Source organism: Pleurodeles waltl, chromosome 1_2 (assembly GCF_031143425.1).
Source record: "Pleurodeles waltl isolate 20211129_DDA chromosome 1_2, aPleWal1.hap1.20221129, whole genome shotgun sequence".
Lineage (NCBI taxonomy): Eukaryota > Metazoa > Chordata > Amphibia > Caudata > Salamandridae > Pleurodeles > Pleurodeles waltl.
The window spans coordinates 1,335,839,759-1,335,858,772 of NC_090437.1; the positions used below are offsets into that span (position 1 = coordinate 1,335,839,759).

Genomic DNA, 19,014 nt, shown 5'->3' on the forward strand with positions numbered 1-19,014 from the left:
AAGACCCTCTCATTTTCATAATTTCTAAAATGACGTCAGGCGTGCCACACTTTTGTAATAAACATAGAATGTTGGAAATCTAGCTGTTCATTAGAATACTTTGGGAGGCAGAGGTCAGGGGAATGGACTCACATAATTGAGGGCAGGTGGGAGGGGCAGTAGCAGTACAAAGAACCATTGAGGGCAGGGAAACGGGGGGGAAGGGGCAAAAAACCAACCATGCAGGACAGGCAAGAGATGCTGGGGCAATATAACAGACGAGTGAGGGCAGAAAAAAGAGCCAGTAGCAGTACAACCCTACATGCCAACACACCCAATTCAGGCAGGTACCGCTTGATGTTTGTCAGCTCAAAAGGACATTATGTTAGCTGACTCCTGTCTAAAATCTAATCTTTTGAATGAAAGTCAATGGGGAAAATCAATTCCTCATTTTTTTTCTAAATCTCCCTCTTACTAAGTTCAAAATGTTGGGTTGTATGGTACATTGGATCACAGAGGGCAGGAGGACTGATGTAGGGACATGGACTCGGCTAACAGAGCAGGTGGGAGATGGGCAGGGGCAGCAAACTGACCTTACAGCGCAAGCATCAGGGGTTGCAGCAGCAGAATACACCATACAGGGCAAGCAGGACGGCAGTGGAGTACAACAGACGATGGAAAGCAATAGGGAGGGGACAGGTCCATGCGCATAGACAACAGAGAGCAGAGGAGAAAGAGGCAAGGGCAAGAAGCTGACCATACCAGACAGACAGAAGGGACAGTTGCAGCATGACAGGCCATGAAAGGCAGGAGGGAGGGGGCAGTGGAAGCAGATCAGATCATGAAGGGCAGAAGAAAGGGGGCTTGTGCATGGGCTATTACAACAGAGGGTAGGAAGGAGGTGAATGGATCAGCAGGCTTACCTTTCAGGGCAGGCAGCAAGGGCAGTGGCAGAACAAAGGCCGCACAGGGCTGTAATGAGAGAGCAGGGGCATGGACTTGGGCAATGGTTGGCAAAGAAGAGGGGAGGCACGAGCAGCATGCTTGGGTGGGGGAAACACAATGCCAGGCCAGGCCCTGCATCCAACCCCCCCATACATTGCAATGGGCATCCAACTTAACATTAAAAGACCCTAGAAATTAAATGAATAAAAAACAAAGGTTAAAAGGACGTTATAATTAGGAAATAGAATTTAAAAACCCTTAGAAATTCACTAAAAAGCCAAAGGTTACAGGGACGCTAGAGACAGGTTCAGATTTTACACGCACAAGGCCATAGGACTTCAGCTGTTATAGTTAGCGTTATTTCAAGTAACTATAACTTTTGCCCTAAGGCAACTATAACTCGGGCCTTATCATGCGCTGCTAATTACCCCAGATAATACATCACTCATGACATCTTCTTTGACAGCATTGATAATATCACTGTAACATTTGCAGCACAATTATTAATGAGAAAACTGCTTGACCAGGGCAGGACGTATAGTTACCTTATGGCACAAGTTGTGGTTACTTGAAATAACTCTAACAGCTGAATTTGTATGGTTTTGTGTTTATAAAATCTAGCTATAATGTCCCTGTAACCTTTGTTTTTTTTTTACTGAATATGTATATATAAATATATACATACATATGTATATATTACATCTATAAATAATAACATCTATATGTATTGTGTCGCTTACACTGGCGATTGTAAATAAACTTGAATAGAGTGTACCAGTGTGCATGATACAGACAGTCAATCAAGGAGGACACAGCAATTGTTTGACCACAGAGCGGTGAGAGAGAAGAAAGACTAGTCCAGAGAGAAAAGAAAGCCTAATTCAGCATTGGGTCCAACCATAGATTTTGAAATGTCAGTCTGTAATGGAAGACTTACAGTTGTTGTATAAAATATATAACATGCATGCTAATCTGGGCATGTTTGAATTGTTCTTACTACATCGAACATTCTGCGGGAAACGTCCTGAACAATGTGTTGGGAACAACGCAGACATTTCACAAGCGTAACCATGCTTCCCGGACCAACGCATTGCTTTTTCTCTGCCATAACCACACATGTGCTGACCTACGCATATGCGTGCTTAAGGCAGAGTGGATCAAGAGAGGATGCGGTCAGTTGAGTGAGGTTGGGGCAGGGTTGGGGGCTAGTTTTTAGGGGTGGGGTGTGGATTAAGGGCTTGGGGTGGGCGTTTGGGCTATTTTATTTTTAGGGGTGGGAGATTTCTTTTTTTTTGTGTAGATCGGGAGAGGGCGCGGTCAGGTAAGGGGGGCTAGGGCAGGGTTTGCGGGTAGTTTTTAGGGTTGGGGTGGATTAGGAGCTCGTGGTGGGGGTTGATGTTTTTTTTTACAGGTGGGGTGGGAGTGGGGGTCGGGCTAATTTGTTTTTAGGGCAGGTGGGGGGATCGGGTAGTTTAATTTTTAGGGCGGGTGGGGAGGTCGGTTGTTTTTGGGGCGGGTGGAGGTTTTGGGGAAGGTTTTAGGTCTCAGGGTGGGTGGGGGTTGTTGTGGTAGTTCAGTTTTTAGGGGCGAGGTGAGGGAGTCAGGTAGTTTTGTTTTTAGGGGCAGGTGGGGCAGTAGGGAAGTTTTGTTTTTAGGGGGGGTGGAGGAATCAGGATAGTTTTCTTTTTAGGGTTGGTGGGGTGGTCAGTTGGTTTTAGGGCCCTTGGAGGGTTGGGGAAGGTTTAAGGGCTCAGGGTGGGTGGGGGTGTCGAGGTAGTTTTGTTTTTAGGGGTGGGTTGGTGGGGTCGGGCAGTTTTGTTTTTAGGGGCAGGTGGGGGGGTTGTTTTTTTTAAGGGGTGGGGGTCAGGGTAATTTTGTTTTTAGGGCAGGTGGGGGGTCGGGCAGTTTAATTAATAGGGGTGGAGTACTTTTAGGCTTTAGGGTGGGTGGTCGGGGTAGCTTTGTTTTTAGGGTGGGTGAGGGGGTTGGGGTAGTTTAAATATTAGGGGTGGGGTACTTTTGGGCCTCTTTGGGGTAGTTTTGTTTATTTGCGGGAAGGGTGGGGGGGTCAGGGTAGTTTTGTTTTTAGGGCAGGCGAGGGGTTGGGATAGTTTAAATATTAGGAGTGGGGTACCTTATGGCCTTAGGGAGGGGGGCTGCATGATAGAACCACACGCATGCCATTCCCACACATGCCTTTACTAGGCATGTTTTTACAACGAAGAATCATTGTAAAGGCATGCGTGGTAAAGGCATGCGTTGAAACAACGCGGTCGTTGTTCTGACTGCGTTGTTAAGGCATGTGTGATTCTCCCATGTGTTGTTCCATCATTCATATTCCACAGGAGCGTGAATCATTTCTCCATAACATATTCTTTGAACTTCACAGGTAAAGACCTAGGGCCAGAAATATGGCCTGGGTTGCGTCGATCTTGCACTACGCAGCGTGCAAGACTCACATCCTAAGTGAGATTTATGAAGCCACCCAAGGTCACCTTGTGTGGCCCTGCGTGGCTCCATAAATCTTGACTAATGTAACGCAGCACAAATTGCTGGATTACATTATTGTGCACCAGGGATGCGTTTCCATTGGTGTTGCGTGGGTGTTTCAACACAACATCCATGGAGTTTAAAGCATTCCCAGATTTTAAGGAATGTGTAAACCGGGGAATGAGCCAAAAAGATATGCCTCCGCAGGAGAGGCATAACAAGGAGAAATATATTTATTTCTCCTAATTTTTCCTCTTTCTATGTGCCCTACATTCAACAGCACACATAGAAAGAGGAAAAAGTCTCTCTGGATTGTGTTAGTGCAGGAAAGTGCCCCATCCTGCACAAAAACAATCCTGCGTTCAATGCAGGCACCCTTGCACCATGGTCTACTCCAACATGCTTACATTTGTTTTTCTCAAACCGTAACTAATACCTTTACTGTCTTTTCTTAAGATTCAATTAAACTTAGTCACTATCATACTTGCTTCTCAGATCTACTCCACCCAAAACCAACATTGTTTTTGGTTTTCTGCCTCTCAAATGTTGGACAGGAGTATATTCTGTAACATCATGAATGATTATCCCATACAACCACACCATCTGATTAACATGGTTTGCCATTAGCAACGGCCAACTGAATATGCTGCTTGATCATGCAGTTTATCCTTTCTATGAAATATTAAATTAAACCAACATAACAAATGTAGTCAAAAAATAGCCCGGGAAGAAAGGGTGGTCCCTGGGGCTTGTTTATGCCCCAGGAGGGGAGTCAGCGCACCCCTCCATTATTTCAATAAAGCTCCAAGGAGGTGATGGTCCCCGGGGCTCAAAAGAGCCCAATGGAGGGGGGTCGGCGTAGCCCTCCTCCAATTTTGTTTTAAAGCCCCAGTGAGGTGGTGGTCTCCAGGGCTGAAAAGAGCCCTAGGAGGGGGACCCTGTGCATCCCCATCTTTTTTTTTAAACACCCCCATGCCCCAAGAACCTGGCCCACCTGGGGGCTAAACTGAAAACAAGCACAGGAGACTGCACTTGTTTTTTTTTTGTTTTTTTTTAAGTTGCACTGGAATCGCGAATCTGCCACGATTTTGTGGCAAAAGTTTTTTTTAAAATAGTTTTTGCCCTGTCTGGGTCCCAGGGTGACCCCAGCACCAAGGCCAAGGGGTGAGGGTATTTCTACTCTGCCCCCTTTTCTTTTCTTCCCCAAGGTTGTGTGTGACTGGTTTAAGGGGTTTTGGCCTCAGAGCCAGGCCACAGGCCAGGCCCTGGCGAGCATGGGTTTGGTTGCATATAGGGGGTAGGTCGCAGACCATACACTGCTAATAACCCCACATCTTACATCACTTTTGACATCTTCAATAACATCATTCATAATATTAATGTAACATTTGCATTACAATTATTGGAGAGAAACTGTGCATGCCGGGGTGCGAGTTATAGTTACTTTAGGGCACAAGTTATAGTTGCTTGAGCTAAATAACCATAACTGCTGAATTTCTATAGATTTGTGTGAGTAAAATGTGAACATAATCATAACATACCTGTAACCTTTGTTTTTTTAAGTGAATATAAATAAATATGCGACCGCTGTTGCTCCTACGCGCTGACTAGAACCAGTGATTGAGGTTAATAAAGAAGATTACTGCTGCCTGTTTTGAAGTCTAACCATAGAAGGCTTAAAACAATGTTGTAATAGAGAAGGATACCACAAGAGACCACTAGATGGCACTGCTGCACACTGAAGTCAGTTCATGCAGGAATCGGAACTGAAACAAATATATAACTGCTCTTTCCACCAGGGCTCTACAGCCTTTTCTGTACTAAGAGCTACTTATGGTCAATGAAAATCACCCCAGCCTCTGATATTATCTGTGTTGTTATGGTGAGCAGATCAGACAAGATTACATTAGTAGCCACCATCTGCAGGCTTACCAGCAGTGATTACCTCAGTGCATCAGGAAGGGTTGCCTGCAGTAACGTAAAAAAAGCTTTATTAATTTGGAATGCATCTACAAGGCTAATACAGGACAGCAGTAACTGGAATGTCCCACCAGTAAGGTAATATTACTAATAATTCTCTCCATGGCTGCATGATTTATCAGTCAAACATCAACTTTAAATATATTTCGGAAATTCAACCATTTTTGTCCAAACATCAGCTTATGAGCTCTGAAAATATTCACATTTACCTCTTGACTACAGTCTAATTTTGGGATACATAAATTAATTAATTGAACAAAGCAAAAGCTTGTAATATAGTGAGCTTGGCTGCACAGAGGTGAGCTACTCATAGGTCACGGGAGAGCTACAAGTAGCTCACGAGCTACTCGTTGGAGAAGCCTGCTTTACACTGTGTTCTGTATACAGATTGCCGTCATAGCAGACACAGCACAACGTCTGCCAAAAGTACCTTTGTAATCATTCTGGATTATCCTGGCTCCTTATCTGTACATCAGACTCATCTTGCTGCACAATGAATGCCTTCATTTTGTGACCAAACTATGGTAGTTTGATAGTCTTCCTGAAAGGGTTCTCTTCTCTCTTGGGGAGTTTTGTAGCTTGTCACCAATTTTTAGGATCACTTCTTAAAGTACGCAATCCGGAGCACAGTGTACCTTTAGTAGAAGATTAAACAACTCCCCAGGGCTGCCATCCTGCAGCACCCTCCCACGTATTATATCAAAACATTCCATGCAATCACTTCTTAAAGAGACTGTGCATGGGAACTCTACAGTATATGTTGAACATTAAATGCAACATACATCACCACATGTAACATGGATGCCTATATTGCTTGATTGTCCTTTTGTTAAACTAAGAACAACATCACTACATTCTTTTGAGACCACAAAGTTTATCTGGACTAAATTTATACTCAATTTCTTTTCATTTTCCCCATTTGGATGAAATCTTGGCAACAGCCAGAAGCGCATGGCCTATCTCCATCTGTAGAAAAAAAGAGGGCTCAAAGGGACTTAACCCTGGGGACTGGAGAGAGGTGGGTTGATTAGGAAAATTAATATTAGTGGCCCAAGTGGCAAACTCTAAGAGGTCGAAGTGGTCTAGAGGATTGGCCTGGCGGACATGTCACATGATGAACACAGCTAAATGTCACAATTGTTTGAGTGATCAGCCAAGTACGTGTAGCTATTGTTCTGGGATTGGTACAAATTGGTTCTTTATTCATGGCATACCACTGCAGGTGCCTTCTGATCCGTCCTCAGGCTCTCATGCAGTAGCTTATCTAGAGTCTCCAATATTGTTTTTTTATATTTGCATTCCACAAGCGTTCTCTTCCACAAGTAAGCTCCATGGTGGTCCCGCTTTGTGGTTTGAACTTGTATCCAAGATGGACAATTGCACAAGAATGGACACGCACTAACCATTTGTATACAATAATAACTTTTGTTTTGCTTTTTCGTCTAAGTATATTTTTTAACTGTATGGATCCTCCCTATTTTGCATTTTTATGTAAATGGAGATTAGATAACTTAGGTTAGATAACGTGGGAGTCTGGGGGATTAAAGACTGTTTGAATTTGGTAACTGAACTGCAATCTTCCTTCCACAACAGATGTGATGTGCTCAAGGACTTGACACATGTTGAGTTTGTCGCTCTCACCGTTCTGTAATTCCCCCTACCCATCCACTTATGAAACCCCCACTCTCTGCACCCAGGTCCTGTGATCGCTGATGTGGTACAATCTCCATAATCAACAGATCTCACACTTGGCGAGGCAGATGTGGTGAAAGTGGGCCAACAGTTACAAGATGAGATTACCAAAATCCACAGATGTGCCCATGCCCCCCTCCGACCGCGGCGAGCCGGGGGCATCAGAGTGCAGGAACCTAATTACAACAATGCTTGGCCCAGGATAGGTTCTGCACACTTTTGTGCACAATCCATGCCCCAGGGATTCTACTGAAGTAACCAACTCCTCGTCCTTAGACTTGGGGGGTTCATTACTCTTACTTTAGTAAATAACTCGGTGCTATGTTACCATTTTTAATCATCATGGTCTCAGTCTTGGATTTCCCCTCACTCTGTGTTTTCTTTTATTGCTGTGTTTTCTTTTATTCCCATTGCCTGCAATGCTTAATCAGACCTTTCTCTAGTTCACCTCACCAGAATCAATCTGAATAGAAAAACGTATTTATACTTTTTTTAGCGCCGCATTTGCGCCGCTTTTTGACGCAAAACGGCGCAAAACTACAAAATACAATGGCATTTTGCAAGTTTGCGCCGTTTTTGCGTAAAAAAAAACGACGCAAATGCGGCGCAAAAAAAGTATAAATACGGGCCCTTGTTTTTCCTGCAGTGTCTTCCCTCGGTCACCAGCATTGAGAAGGTCCTTTGGAAAACCTTGCATTAAGGGGGCTGATTGGGAGAGGTAGCAGACATCACTTAGGGCTTCATTTCGACTCTAGCGGTCCTAGAACCGCCAGGGCCGCAGTGGCTGTCCGACCACCGCACAAGTGGCGCCACGGTCGTATCGCCAACACCGCCAGGTTGCCACCAGCTGATGGCCTAGATGTCTTGGAGCCTTCACAGGGGAAGGGAGGTACTTTAGGGAATCCTCCCACTTCAAAGGTTGGCTCCAGGTATAAATAGTGGATTTTCAGAGCCACACATCAGTACATCCCTGAACTTGTGGGCATTTCAAAAGAAGGACTGCCTTGGCACCCCAAGAGGACTGCCTTGCTCTTAGACATGGAAGACTGGGCATGCTACCTTCTTCCCAAGCTAACCTGAGTGACTCCAAGTTTCTGTTGACTGACCTCCTACCTGAGCTACAGGCAGGGTCACAACAAGTTAAAAAGGCTTCCTTGCAACTGCGCATCTGACCTGCTGCACTGGACCTGCCTGGAACTGCAACTGGACCTGACTTATCCCTGATGGCCTCAGCTGGAGTGCGCCTATATGACCACAAGTGGTGCTTTGTGGTTTTAGGCGCTATATCTATCTAGAACTTTGAAACTGCATATCTCTGGGTCTGCTGATTGGATTTGTGTTGTTCTAGTATCATTTTATTTACTAAAATGTGCTCTATTTTTCTAAATTATTTTAAGGTTTTTTTTTATGTGTTTTGACTTTATTACTATTTGTATGCTGCATAAATACTTTACACTTCGCCTCTAGGTTAAGCCGGCCTGCTATATGCCAAGCTTCTAGGGGCTAAGCACAGATTAATTTAGTGAATTTTGTGGCTCACCCAGACAAGAACTGTGGGTGTTGCTTCCGTCCTCCTCAACCAATAACACCCTTTCTTACATTGTCCCAGTTCTTTCTTGTTATCTCAAGACAAAGAGTAGCGCAGAGTAATAATGGTTGTAATACCAAGGGTAGGTCGCTCCCCCTGCCGCTGCAGCTCCTCCAGCTCCTCCAGGTTCCTGAGTTCCTGAGACCCACCTCACAGTAAGTACCCCCCACCTCCCAGCCCCTCGCCCTGCCCCGCGCTACTCACCCTCTCTCCTGCTCCTGCTTCTTTTCTTCTTTTCTTCTTCTCTGTTCTTCCTCCTCGCTGCTCGTCTGTAATCTTCTTCTGTACTCTTCTTCTCCCCGTCTTCTCTCTTCTTCTGTGTGCTTCTCTGCCTCTCCTGTCGCCTCTCTTCTTCTTCATCTTCTTCTGAGGTCTTCTGCCTGTCTTCTGCCTTCTGTTCCTCGTCTTCCGTATCTTCATCTGTGATCTTCTGCTCTTCTGTAATCTTCTGCTCTTCTGTGATCTTCTGGTCTCCTGTTCTTCTGTTCTTCTGGTCTCCTGCTCTTCTGTTCTTCCGGTCCTCTGTTCTCCTGTTCTTCTGTTCTTCCGGTCTTCTGTTCTTCTGTTCTTCCGGTCTTCTGCTCTTCTGTCTTGTGTCTTCTATCTTCTGCCTTCGGCTCTTCTGCCTCCTCCGTCTTCTTCTCCCCGCGCCTGCCCTCCTGCCTCATCCCCCCCCTCACTCGCCTCCCCCTCTCTATCACCTCTATCTAACCCGTTCGCTATCCACCTCCCTCACTCCTCCTATCTACCTATCTCTCTATCCCACTATCTAACTCCCTCACTCTCCACCTCCTCCTATCTACCTATCTCTCTATCTATTTCTCTATCTATCGATTTCTCTATCTATTTTCTCTATCTATTTCTCTATCTCTCCCCCCCTTCCCGCCACCCCCTCTATTACCTATCCTCTCACTCTACCTCTAAACCTCACCCACCTCTACAACCCCCCTCCCCTATCTTCACAACCCTACTCCTATCTCTCTCCCTAATCTCCTAAACCTCCTAACACTCACCCCCCTCCACCCTTAAACCCCCCTCCCCCAGCTCTTCTCACTCTAACTGTCCCCCCCTCCCTTGCGCTTTCCCGCAACGACCACCTGCACGCCCCCCCAGCTCCCATTCGCCCCCAGCTGACCCCTCCTCCCCCTCCTACCTCATATGGCGGCCGCTGCGCGACAGTGGTAGCGACCCTTGACCCAAGGGTAGGTCGCTCACCCTGCCGCTGCAGCTCCTCCAGCTCCTCCAGGTTCCTGAGTTCCTGAGACCCACCTCACAGTAAGTACCCCCCACCTCCCAGCCCCTCGCCCTGCACCGCGCTACTCACCCTCTCTGCTGCTTCTTTTCTTCTTTTCTTCTTTTCTTCTTCTCTGTTCTTCCTCCTCGCTCCTCGTCTGTAATCTTCTTCTGTACTCTTCTTCTCCCCGTCTTCTCTCTTCTTCTGTGTGCTTCTCTGCCTCTCCTGTCGCCTCTCTTCTTCTTCTGAGGTCTTCTGCCTGTCTTCTGCCTTCTGTTCCTCGTCTTCCGTATCTTCATCTGTGATCTTCTGCTCTTCTGTGATCTTCTGCTCTTCTGTGATCTTCTGGTCTCCTGTTCTTCTGTTCTTCTGGTCTCCTGCTCTTCTGTTCTTCAGGTCCTCTGTTCTCCTGTTCTTCTGTTTTTCCGGTCTTCTGTTCTTCTGTTCTTCCGGTCTTCTGCTCTTCTGTCTTCTGTCTTCTATCTTCTGCCTTCGGCTCTTCTGCCTCCTCCGTCTTCTTCTCCCCATGCCTGCCCTCCTGCTCCTGCCTCATCCCCCCCCTCACTCGCCTCCCCCTCTCTATCACCCCTATCTAACCCGTTCGCTATCCACCTCCCTCACTCCTCCTATCTACCTATCTCTCTATCTCTCTATCCCTCTATCTAACTCCCTCACTCTCCACCTCCTCCTATCTACCTATCTCTCTATCTATCTATTTCTCTATCTATCGATTTCTCTATCTATTTTCTCTATCTATTTCTCTATCTCTCCCCCCCTTCCCGCCACCCCTTCTATTACCTATCTTCCTATCCTCTCACTCTACCTCTCACCCTCACCCACCTCTACAACCCCCCCTCCCCAATCTTCACAACCCTACTCCTATCTCTCTCCCTAATCTCCTAAACCTCCTAACACTCACCCCCCTCCACCCTTAAACCCCCCTCCCCCAGCTCTTCTCACTCTACCTGCCCCAATCCCTCGCGCTTTCCCGCCGCAACCTCCTGCACGCCCCCGCCCCCCAGCTCCCATTCGCCCCCAGCTGACCCCTCCCCCCCCTACCTCATATGGCGGCCGCTGCGCGACAGTGGTAGCGACCCTTGACCCAAGGGTAGGTCGCTCCCCCTGCCGCTGCAGCTCCTCCAGCTCCTCCAGGTTCCTGAGTTCCTGAGACCCACCTCACAGTAAGTACCCCCCACCTCCCAGCCCCTCGCCCTGCCCCGCGCTACTCACCCTCTCTCCTGCTCCTGCTTCTTTTCTTCTTTTCTTCTTCTCTGTTCTTCCTCCTCGCTCGTCTGTAATCTTCTTCTGTACTCTTCTTCTCCCCGTCTTCTCTCTTCTTCTGTGTGCTTCTCTGCCTCTCCTGTCGCCTCTCTTCTTCTTCATATTCTTCTGAGGTCTTCTGCCTGTCTTCTGCCTTCTGTTCCTCGTCTTCCGTATCTTCATCTGTGATCTTCTGCTCTTCTGTGATCTTCTGCTTTTCTGTGATCTTCTGGTCTCCTGTTCTTCTGGTCTCCTGCTCTTCTGTTCTTCTGTTCTTCCGGTCCTCTGTTCTCCTGTTCTTCTGTTCTTCCGGTCTTCTGTTCTTCTGTTCTTCCGGTCTTCTGCTCTTCTGTCTTCTGTCTTCTATCTTCTGCCTTCGGCTCTTCTGCCTCCTCTGTCTTCTTCTCCCCGCGCCTGCCCTCCTGCTCCTGCCTCATCCCCCCCCCACTCGCCTCCCCCTCTCTATCACCCCTATCTAACCCGTTCGCTATCCACCTCCCTCACTCCTCTTATCTACCTATCTCTCTATCTCTCTATCCCTCTATCTAACTCCCTCACTCTCCACCTCCTCCTATCTACCTATCTCTCTATCTATCTATTTCTCTATCTATCTATTTCTCTATCTATCTATTTTCTCTGTCTATTTCTCTATCTCTTCCCCCCTTCCCGCCACCCCCTCTATTACCTATCTTCCTATCCTCTCACTCTACCTCTCACCCTCACCCACCTCTACAACCCCCCCTCCCCTATCTTCACAACCCTACTCCTATCTCTCTCCCTAATCTCCTAAACCTCCTAACACTCACCCCCCTCCACCCTTAAATCCCCCTCCCCCAGCTCTTCTCACTCTACCTGTCCCCCCCTCCCTGGCGCTTTCCCGCCGTGACCTCCTGCACGCCCCTGCCCCCCAGCTCCCATTCGCCCCCAGCTGACCCCTCCCCCCCTCCTACCTCATATGGCGGCCGCTGCGCGACAGTGGTAGCGACCCTTGACCCAAGAGTAGGTCGCTCCCCCTGCCGCTGCAGCTCCTCCAGCTCCTCCAGGTTCCTGAGTTCCTGGGACCCACCTCACAGTAAGTACCCCCCACCTCCCAGCCCCTCGCCCTGCCCCGAGCTACTCACACTCTCTCCTGCTCCTGCTTCTTTTCTTCTTTTCTTCTTCTCTGTTCTTCCTCCTCGCTCCTCGTCTGTAATCTTCTTCTGTACTCTTCTTCTCCCCGTCTTCTCTCTTCTTCTGTGTGCTTCTCTGCCTCTCCTGTCGCCTCTCTTCTTCTTCATCTTCTTCTGAGGTCTTCTGCCTGTCTTCTGCCTTCTGTTCCTCGTCTTCCGTATCCTCATCTGTGATCTTCTGCTCTTCTGTGATCTTCTGGTCTCCTGTTCTTCTGTTCTTCTGGTCTCCTGCTCTTCTGTTCTTCCGGTCCTCTGTTCTCCTGTTCTTCTGTTCTTCCGGTCTTCTGTTCTTCTGTTCTTCCGGTCTTCTGCTCTTCTGTATTCTGTCTTCTATCTTCTGCCTTCGGCTCTTCTGCCTCCTCCGTCTTCTTCTCCCCGCGCCTGCCCTCCTGCTCCTGCCTCATCCCCCCCCCTCACTCGCCTCCCCCTCTCTATCACCCCTATCTAACCCGTTCGATATCCACCTCCCTCATTCCTCCTATCTACCTATCTCTCTATCTCTCTATCCCTCTATCTAACTCCCTCAATCTCCACCTCATCCTATCTACCTATCTCTCTATCTATCTATTTCTCTATCTATCGATTTCTCTATCTATCTATTTTCTCTATCTATTTCTCTATCTCTCCCCCCTTCCTGCCACCCACTCTATTACCTATCTTCCTATCCTCTCACTCTACCTCTCACCCTCACCCACCTCTACAACCCCCCTCCCCTATCTTCACAACCCTACTCCTATCTCTCTCCCTAATCTCCTAAACCTCCTAACACTCACCCCCCTCCACCCTTAAACCCTCCTTCCCCTCCAACCCATTGTTCTTTTGCCCACCTGGCCACCTGAGATTAGACCCAGACAAATGCAAATCAATCTCCAACTTGCTCCTTTTGTGTGTTTGATGTAACGCCCTAAGTGGCCAGGGGCATCCCCAGATGTGTGCCCCTTGCTCTCTGTGCCACTGGAACCAAGGTACACCCGGCTGAAGCGCTCTAGTCGGGGCGACACTGGTCTTGGGTTGCTTGGGTTCCAGTTCAGAGAGGACCTGGCTTGGCAGCTCCGGCCGGGCTGTTTCTACTGCATCCCCAGCATTCTTTTTCTTACCTGATGTACACATTATGCAATTTCACATAATTAAACTGAATTTTGCACACCCTGACTTGTCTATAAGTATTAAGCCCTTGCCACCAGGTGAAAAATTCACTTCTGCAGCAAAGGTATCCAGCACCAGACAAGAACACAAGTTCCACACAGGAGGTCCATTCTCGCATTCCCGAAGGTCTGACATTGAGTTCCAGGCAGAGGTACAGAACAGCATGCACATCAGCAGATAGCAAAATAGACACCCCTCCCCGCCCCTGGTAGGATTGTACAATGATTATTGATCAATATTGTGCGGAGAAATGGGGCCCTGTTCCTTCATACGGAGCAACTAAGAGGAAGTGGTCAAGGAGACATTGGGAGTGTGTCCTCAGCCTGCATCATCACACCAGGGCCTCCCCTGAAGCTGCCCTCAGATGCCCCAGTCTCTTCTGGAAGGACTGGACCCTTGACAAGCCCATGTTAATGATTCTCTTTTGCGAAACCAGAGTTGACCAAACTCAGGAGAGCGCTATCAGGGGAGATAACAAGAGGCACAGAGGTAAGGGGAGTAGAGTTGAGCACAAAATAATAACTCTTCACACTGTTGGAGACACCACCCATTGAAAACGACCAGCAGAGGCGTCCACCGTCAACAGTTGGCAGAAGTCCTTTGACCACTAGGAAGTCTACAAGGAGAGTCCGGAAGGAACTGCCAGAGGGGAAACTTCAGGAGACTGGGAAAGTGACCCCACCTTGCCACAGCAATGCATCAAGGTAGGTCACCTGAGTATCGTGATACAACCACTATCCTTTCCAAATGTTAGTATGACCTATTGCAGAATTACAACATTTGGCATTATACAATCTAGTCTTTTTTATTTCTAGTGTGTGCATCTGTGTGGTGTGTCTATATATATTTTATATGCATAGATAGATAGATAGATAGATAGATAGATAGATAGATAGATAGATAGATAGATAGATAGATAGATAGATAGATAAATAGATAGATAGATAGATAGATAGATAGATAGATAGATAGATAGATAGATAGATAGATAGATAGATAGATAGATAGATGGATGGATGGATGGATGGATGGATAGATAGATAGATAGATAGATAGATAGATAGATAGATAGATAGATAGATAGATAGATAGATAGATAAATAGATAAGATGCCTTCAGTGATGTCAGAAATGTCACAGAACATGTTATGAGTGATGTAATATGTGAGGTCATAAGCAGTGCATGGCCAGGGCCCAAGTTATACTTAAGCTTTTCTAACTATAACTGGTGAATTTCTGTGTTTTCAAAACATCAATGTTGTCACTGACATATACACCTAACTAAAACATTATTTTAACCTTTGTATTTTTTCAGTGAATTTCTAAGGTTCTTTTTTTCTAACAAAAAGAGATCTTTTTATCACATCTAACAATAACGTTACTTTAACCTTTATTTATTGTCAGTAGGTTTCTAGTTTTTTTTTTTTCAGTAAATTAATATTTTACTACCATGCGTAGCTCTAACCCCACGCGCACATGGTCTTGCAGCCACATCCCCTGGGGCCAAATAGTGCAGCCCCCCTCTGCAAGCCTCAATAGGCCCCTGGGACCATATCACACACCCCTGGGTCAAATACAATAAAAATGGGAGGAGGGCCGTGCGGTCCGCTTCCCCAGGACTTCATGGGCCCCCAGGCACCCCATCCCGTGTGACCAAAATGTAAGGGAAGGGGGTTCCCGTACTCCACCCCCTCTACGAGCCTTATTAGACTCCGTGAGTCACATCTCCCAAGGCCATGTGTTCCCCCTACCTGAGCATAATTAGGTCCTGTGGACCCCATCCCCACATTTTTTTTAAAGGGGAGGAAAGCCGCATGGCCTCATCTCCGCAAGCATATTTTAGCCCCCAGAACTTCATCCCTCAGGGCCCACAATAATTAAAGGTGGGTGCCCCGGTGCCCACCCAGAATGTATGTCGGAACAACGCATGCTAAAACAACGCATGCCTGAACAACGAAGTCGGAACAACGACCGTGTTGTTACCACTAATGCCTTTACCACAAATGCCACGATTTTTCGTTGTAAAGGCATTCCTGGTAAAGGCATTAGTGATCAGCATGCATGGTTCCAGCATGCGTCCCCCCTAGCCCCCACCCCTAAAAATTACCAAGACCCCCCCAACCTCTCCCCTAAAACCATGCCAACCCCCACCTTGTCCCTAAAATTACCGCAACCCCCACCCTGCTCCTAAAACCTAAAACCACTCTAACCCCCCACCCCGCCCCTAAAACAACCCAACGCCCACCCCATCCCTAAAACCTAAACTACCCCAACCCCCACCCCTAAAACCTAAAACCACCCCAGCCCCTAAAACTACCCCGCGCCCCCCACTCCGCCCCTTAAATTACCAGACCCCCCAACCCACCCCTAAAACCTAAAATCACCCCAACCCCCACCCCTAAAACAACCCCAACCCCCACCCCATCCCTAAAACCTAAACTACCCCAACCCCCACCCTTAAGGCCATCCTTTAGCAGTTTAACACCACTGGGATTGGTGCAATCTGAAGTGCACATGTCAGTCTGGCCGTCTCAAGACAGCTGGCCAATCAGACATGCGCACTGCGACTTTGGCAAGTCACCGTGCTGTTCATGTTATTAACTGTATTTACAGTTACCTCCTGTGCTGGCAGAGCTGGGGCGACGCTTCTCTACCCTTTAGGAGAGGGCGCTGCTGAAAGGGATTGGGAGAGGTTCTGGAATACGAGGCAGGAAAGTGGGTAATAAAAGATAGTATTCTGTTCATTAATAAAGTACTCTGGCCAATTAGATTCCTAAATAAAACACACCAGGTCACCAAGCAGTTCTCACTCTGCAGAGTAATGAGAGAGCATAGATTTACGTTGTGACTTGGACTTCGCACCGTGGGTAACAGAAAACCATGCAAGCAAGCGAGGCAGGCAAAGAGGAGAATACTGTGGGGCTGAGTGCTGTGGCAGGGAGCTTGTGACCACCTGGGGGGCGCCATCATAAACAGAAGTCCTGACCCCACTGTGTGGTTTCATAAATCTCATTTTGAGCTTGTGTTGTGGTACAAGAGTGACGCAATGGGGCTCTTAAATATGCACCTCAGAGACTAAGGACCATATTTATACTTTTTTAGTGTCGCATTTGCGTAACTTTTTGACGCAAAATCGGTGCAAACTTACAAATGACGCAAATGCGGCGCTAAAAAACTATGCATACAGGCCCAACTTCCCACCCACTGCAACACCTGGGATAAGTACACGTGATACGCATGAACGGATTGGGCACTTGGGTTGTGGGGCTCCAGAACCTGCACCTGAGACTGATCCAGGCTTCTTCAATAAATGCTTGGGGTGAGGTGCACTTAACAAGACTCACAGAGTTGGAGATACCACTAGGGGGGCTACAAGGGAGCATCAGGACAGGACAATGTCCTGCATACAGGATTGGAAAGTGTAATATTTAGCACTGCTGAGATGAAGTACATGCTCTTTTCTAAAAGGCCAAGTTCAGCACCGAGCACTGAAGCTAATGTGTCAGCTTGTTGTTCAGATCTGAGTTTACCACACTCTGTGGGCGAGGGCAGGATGAAACTCCGATCCAGCTCTGCTCCTGTGGCTTTCAAGCTCTGTTGATAGCCCAGCAGAGATTACAGGAGAGGTCTAGCATTACCTAATCTTGTTTTAACCTCTGCCAGACAAAATAACTCACTTCAGCCATAAACTGCTTTGTTAGACTTTGCACTCTGGGTAGTCATTAATTAACTCTCACACACACGCACACCCACACACACACACACACTTTGCACCCAGGAGATGAACGCCTGCTGATGGTCGAGAGAAAGACAACCAATTCAGATTCCACATTCACCCATTCATCGGTCTGCATAGCCACACATACAGAGCAGTACATTAGCACTTAAAACAACAAGCATCGGCAAAGCCAATAGGCCTGGCCTCAAATGTGTGGTATATGTAGCACTATAAAAGGCATTGGTAAGTCTCAGAGTAGCTGTAGGTTTCTGCACACAACTGCACAAGTGCATATTACAGTTTAGAAAGGGAGAGGATTTAAAATTGAACATATTTATAGGTAATATGGATTCATTCTCCTTTTGAAAGCAAACATTCTCACGAAATGTCAGGCCTCTGTATAGAAATAATTAAAAAAGGAGCCCAATATTGTCAGGTAATTCTGAAATAAGTATTTCATTTTATGTATTGTGTCTGTGCACACTTTCATTATTTCTAGACTGAATCACATAAACAGTGAACTGCAATATATACAACTAATGGGTTTGACATCTATTAAGAGGGGACAGTTAGTGAAATGTGGACATGGCGCGGTTTCTAGGTCCACAATGTATGTTTACAGACAGACTCACCTTCCACACCCCGGCCCACCAGCTCCGCTCCGCCTGCCTCGCCCTTCCCTCCGTCCCCCGTATTCACCGCTCCACCACCGGAGGAAGATCCTTCTCCTACCTCGCTGCCAAGACATGGAACACTCTGCCGCTCCAACTACGCCAGACCCAAGACCTCCCAGCCTTCAGAAAACGCCTCAAGACATGGCTTTTCGATAACTAACCCCCCCTCCAGCGCCTTGAGATCCTAACGGGTGAGTAGCGCGCTTTATAAATGGTTTGATTGATTGATTGATTACATATGAAGAGGGAGCAAGAAGCCTGAGGGTCAGGCCGATGGAGAATGTTATTTCCAGGTTACACAGTTAACAAAGGAGGTCAACAAATGAACTGTAGGGTGTGAGGCAGGGGTGGTTCTGTGGGTCAGAAAGGAGTTCACATGAGTGGGACCCTCCTCCAGGAGGACCATCAGAAGCAGCTTCCATTAAAGGGCTGCCTAAGCAGAAAATTCGATTTTTTAAAATGAAAGACAAATTTGCAACTGACATATTATCCCCTTCGCTGCCAGGCCTTTTCTCCCTCCTGTGTCGAGCCTTTTTTTTGCTATTTGGGGCAGTTCGCAGTTAGGCCCTCATAATGTTTTGTCCACATAAGCTACCCACACCAATTTTGTGTCCTTCTTTTCTAACATCCTAGGGATTCTAGGGGTACCAGAGTTTGTGGGTTCCCCGGAAGGAGACCAAGAAATTAGTCAAAATACAGAAAAAAGTTAGTTTTTTAAAACAAAATAGGAAAAAAGGGCTGCGGAAGGCGGCTTGTGGTTTTTCCCTGAAAAAGGAATCAACAAAGGGTTTCTGGTGCTGAAATCACAATTTTCCCAGCTTTCAGGAACAGGCAGACTTGAATCAGAAAACCACATTTTTCAACACAATTTTGGCATATTACTGGGACATACCCCATTTTTACTATTTTTTGTGCTTTCAGCCTCCTTCCAGTTAGTGACAGAAATGGGTGTGAAACCAATGCTGGATCCTGGACAGCTAAACATTTCTGAAAAGTAGAACACATTCTGAATTCAGCAAGGGGTAATTTATGTAGATCCAACAAGGGTTTCCTACAGAAAATAACAGCTGAAATAAATAAAAAAATTGAAATTGAGGTGAAAAAAACAGCCATTTTTCTCCACCTTTTGCTCTGTAACTT

At 47.0% G+C, this 19,014-nt stretch overlaps 1 protein-coding gene across 1 annotated transcript in view; it reads left to right on the plus strand.

Moving 5' to 3' along the window:
* The first annotated feature begins 13,967 nt into the window (after window positions 1-13,967).
* The window catches only part of LOC138296310 (long-chain-fatty-acid--CoA ligase ACSBG2-like), a 424,825-nt gene continuing 419,778 nt past the window's right edge, over window positions 13,968-19,014 (plus strand). Inside the window, exon 1 of the mRNA XM_069235332.1 lies at window positions 13,968-14,187. Coding sequence (XP_069091433.1) covers window positions 14,178-14,187 — 10 coding nt within the window. The 5' untranslated portion in view covers window positions 13,968-14,177. The remainder of the gene's footprint in view (window positions 14,188-19,014) is intronic.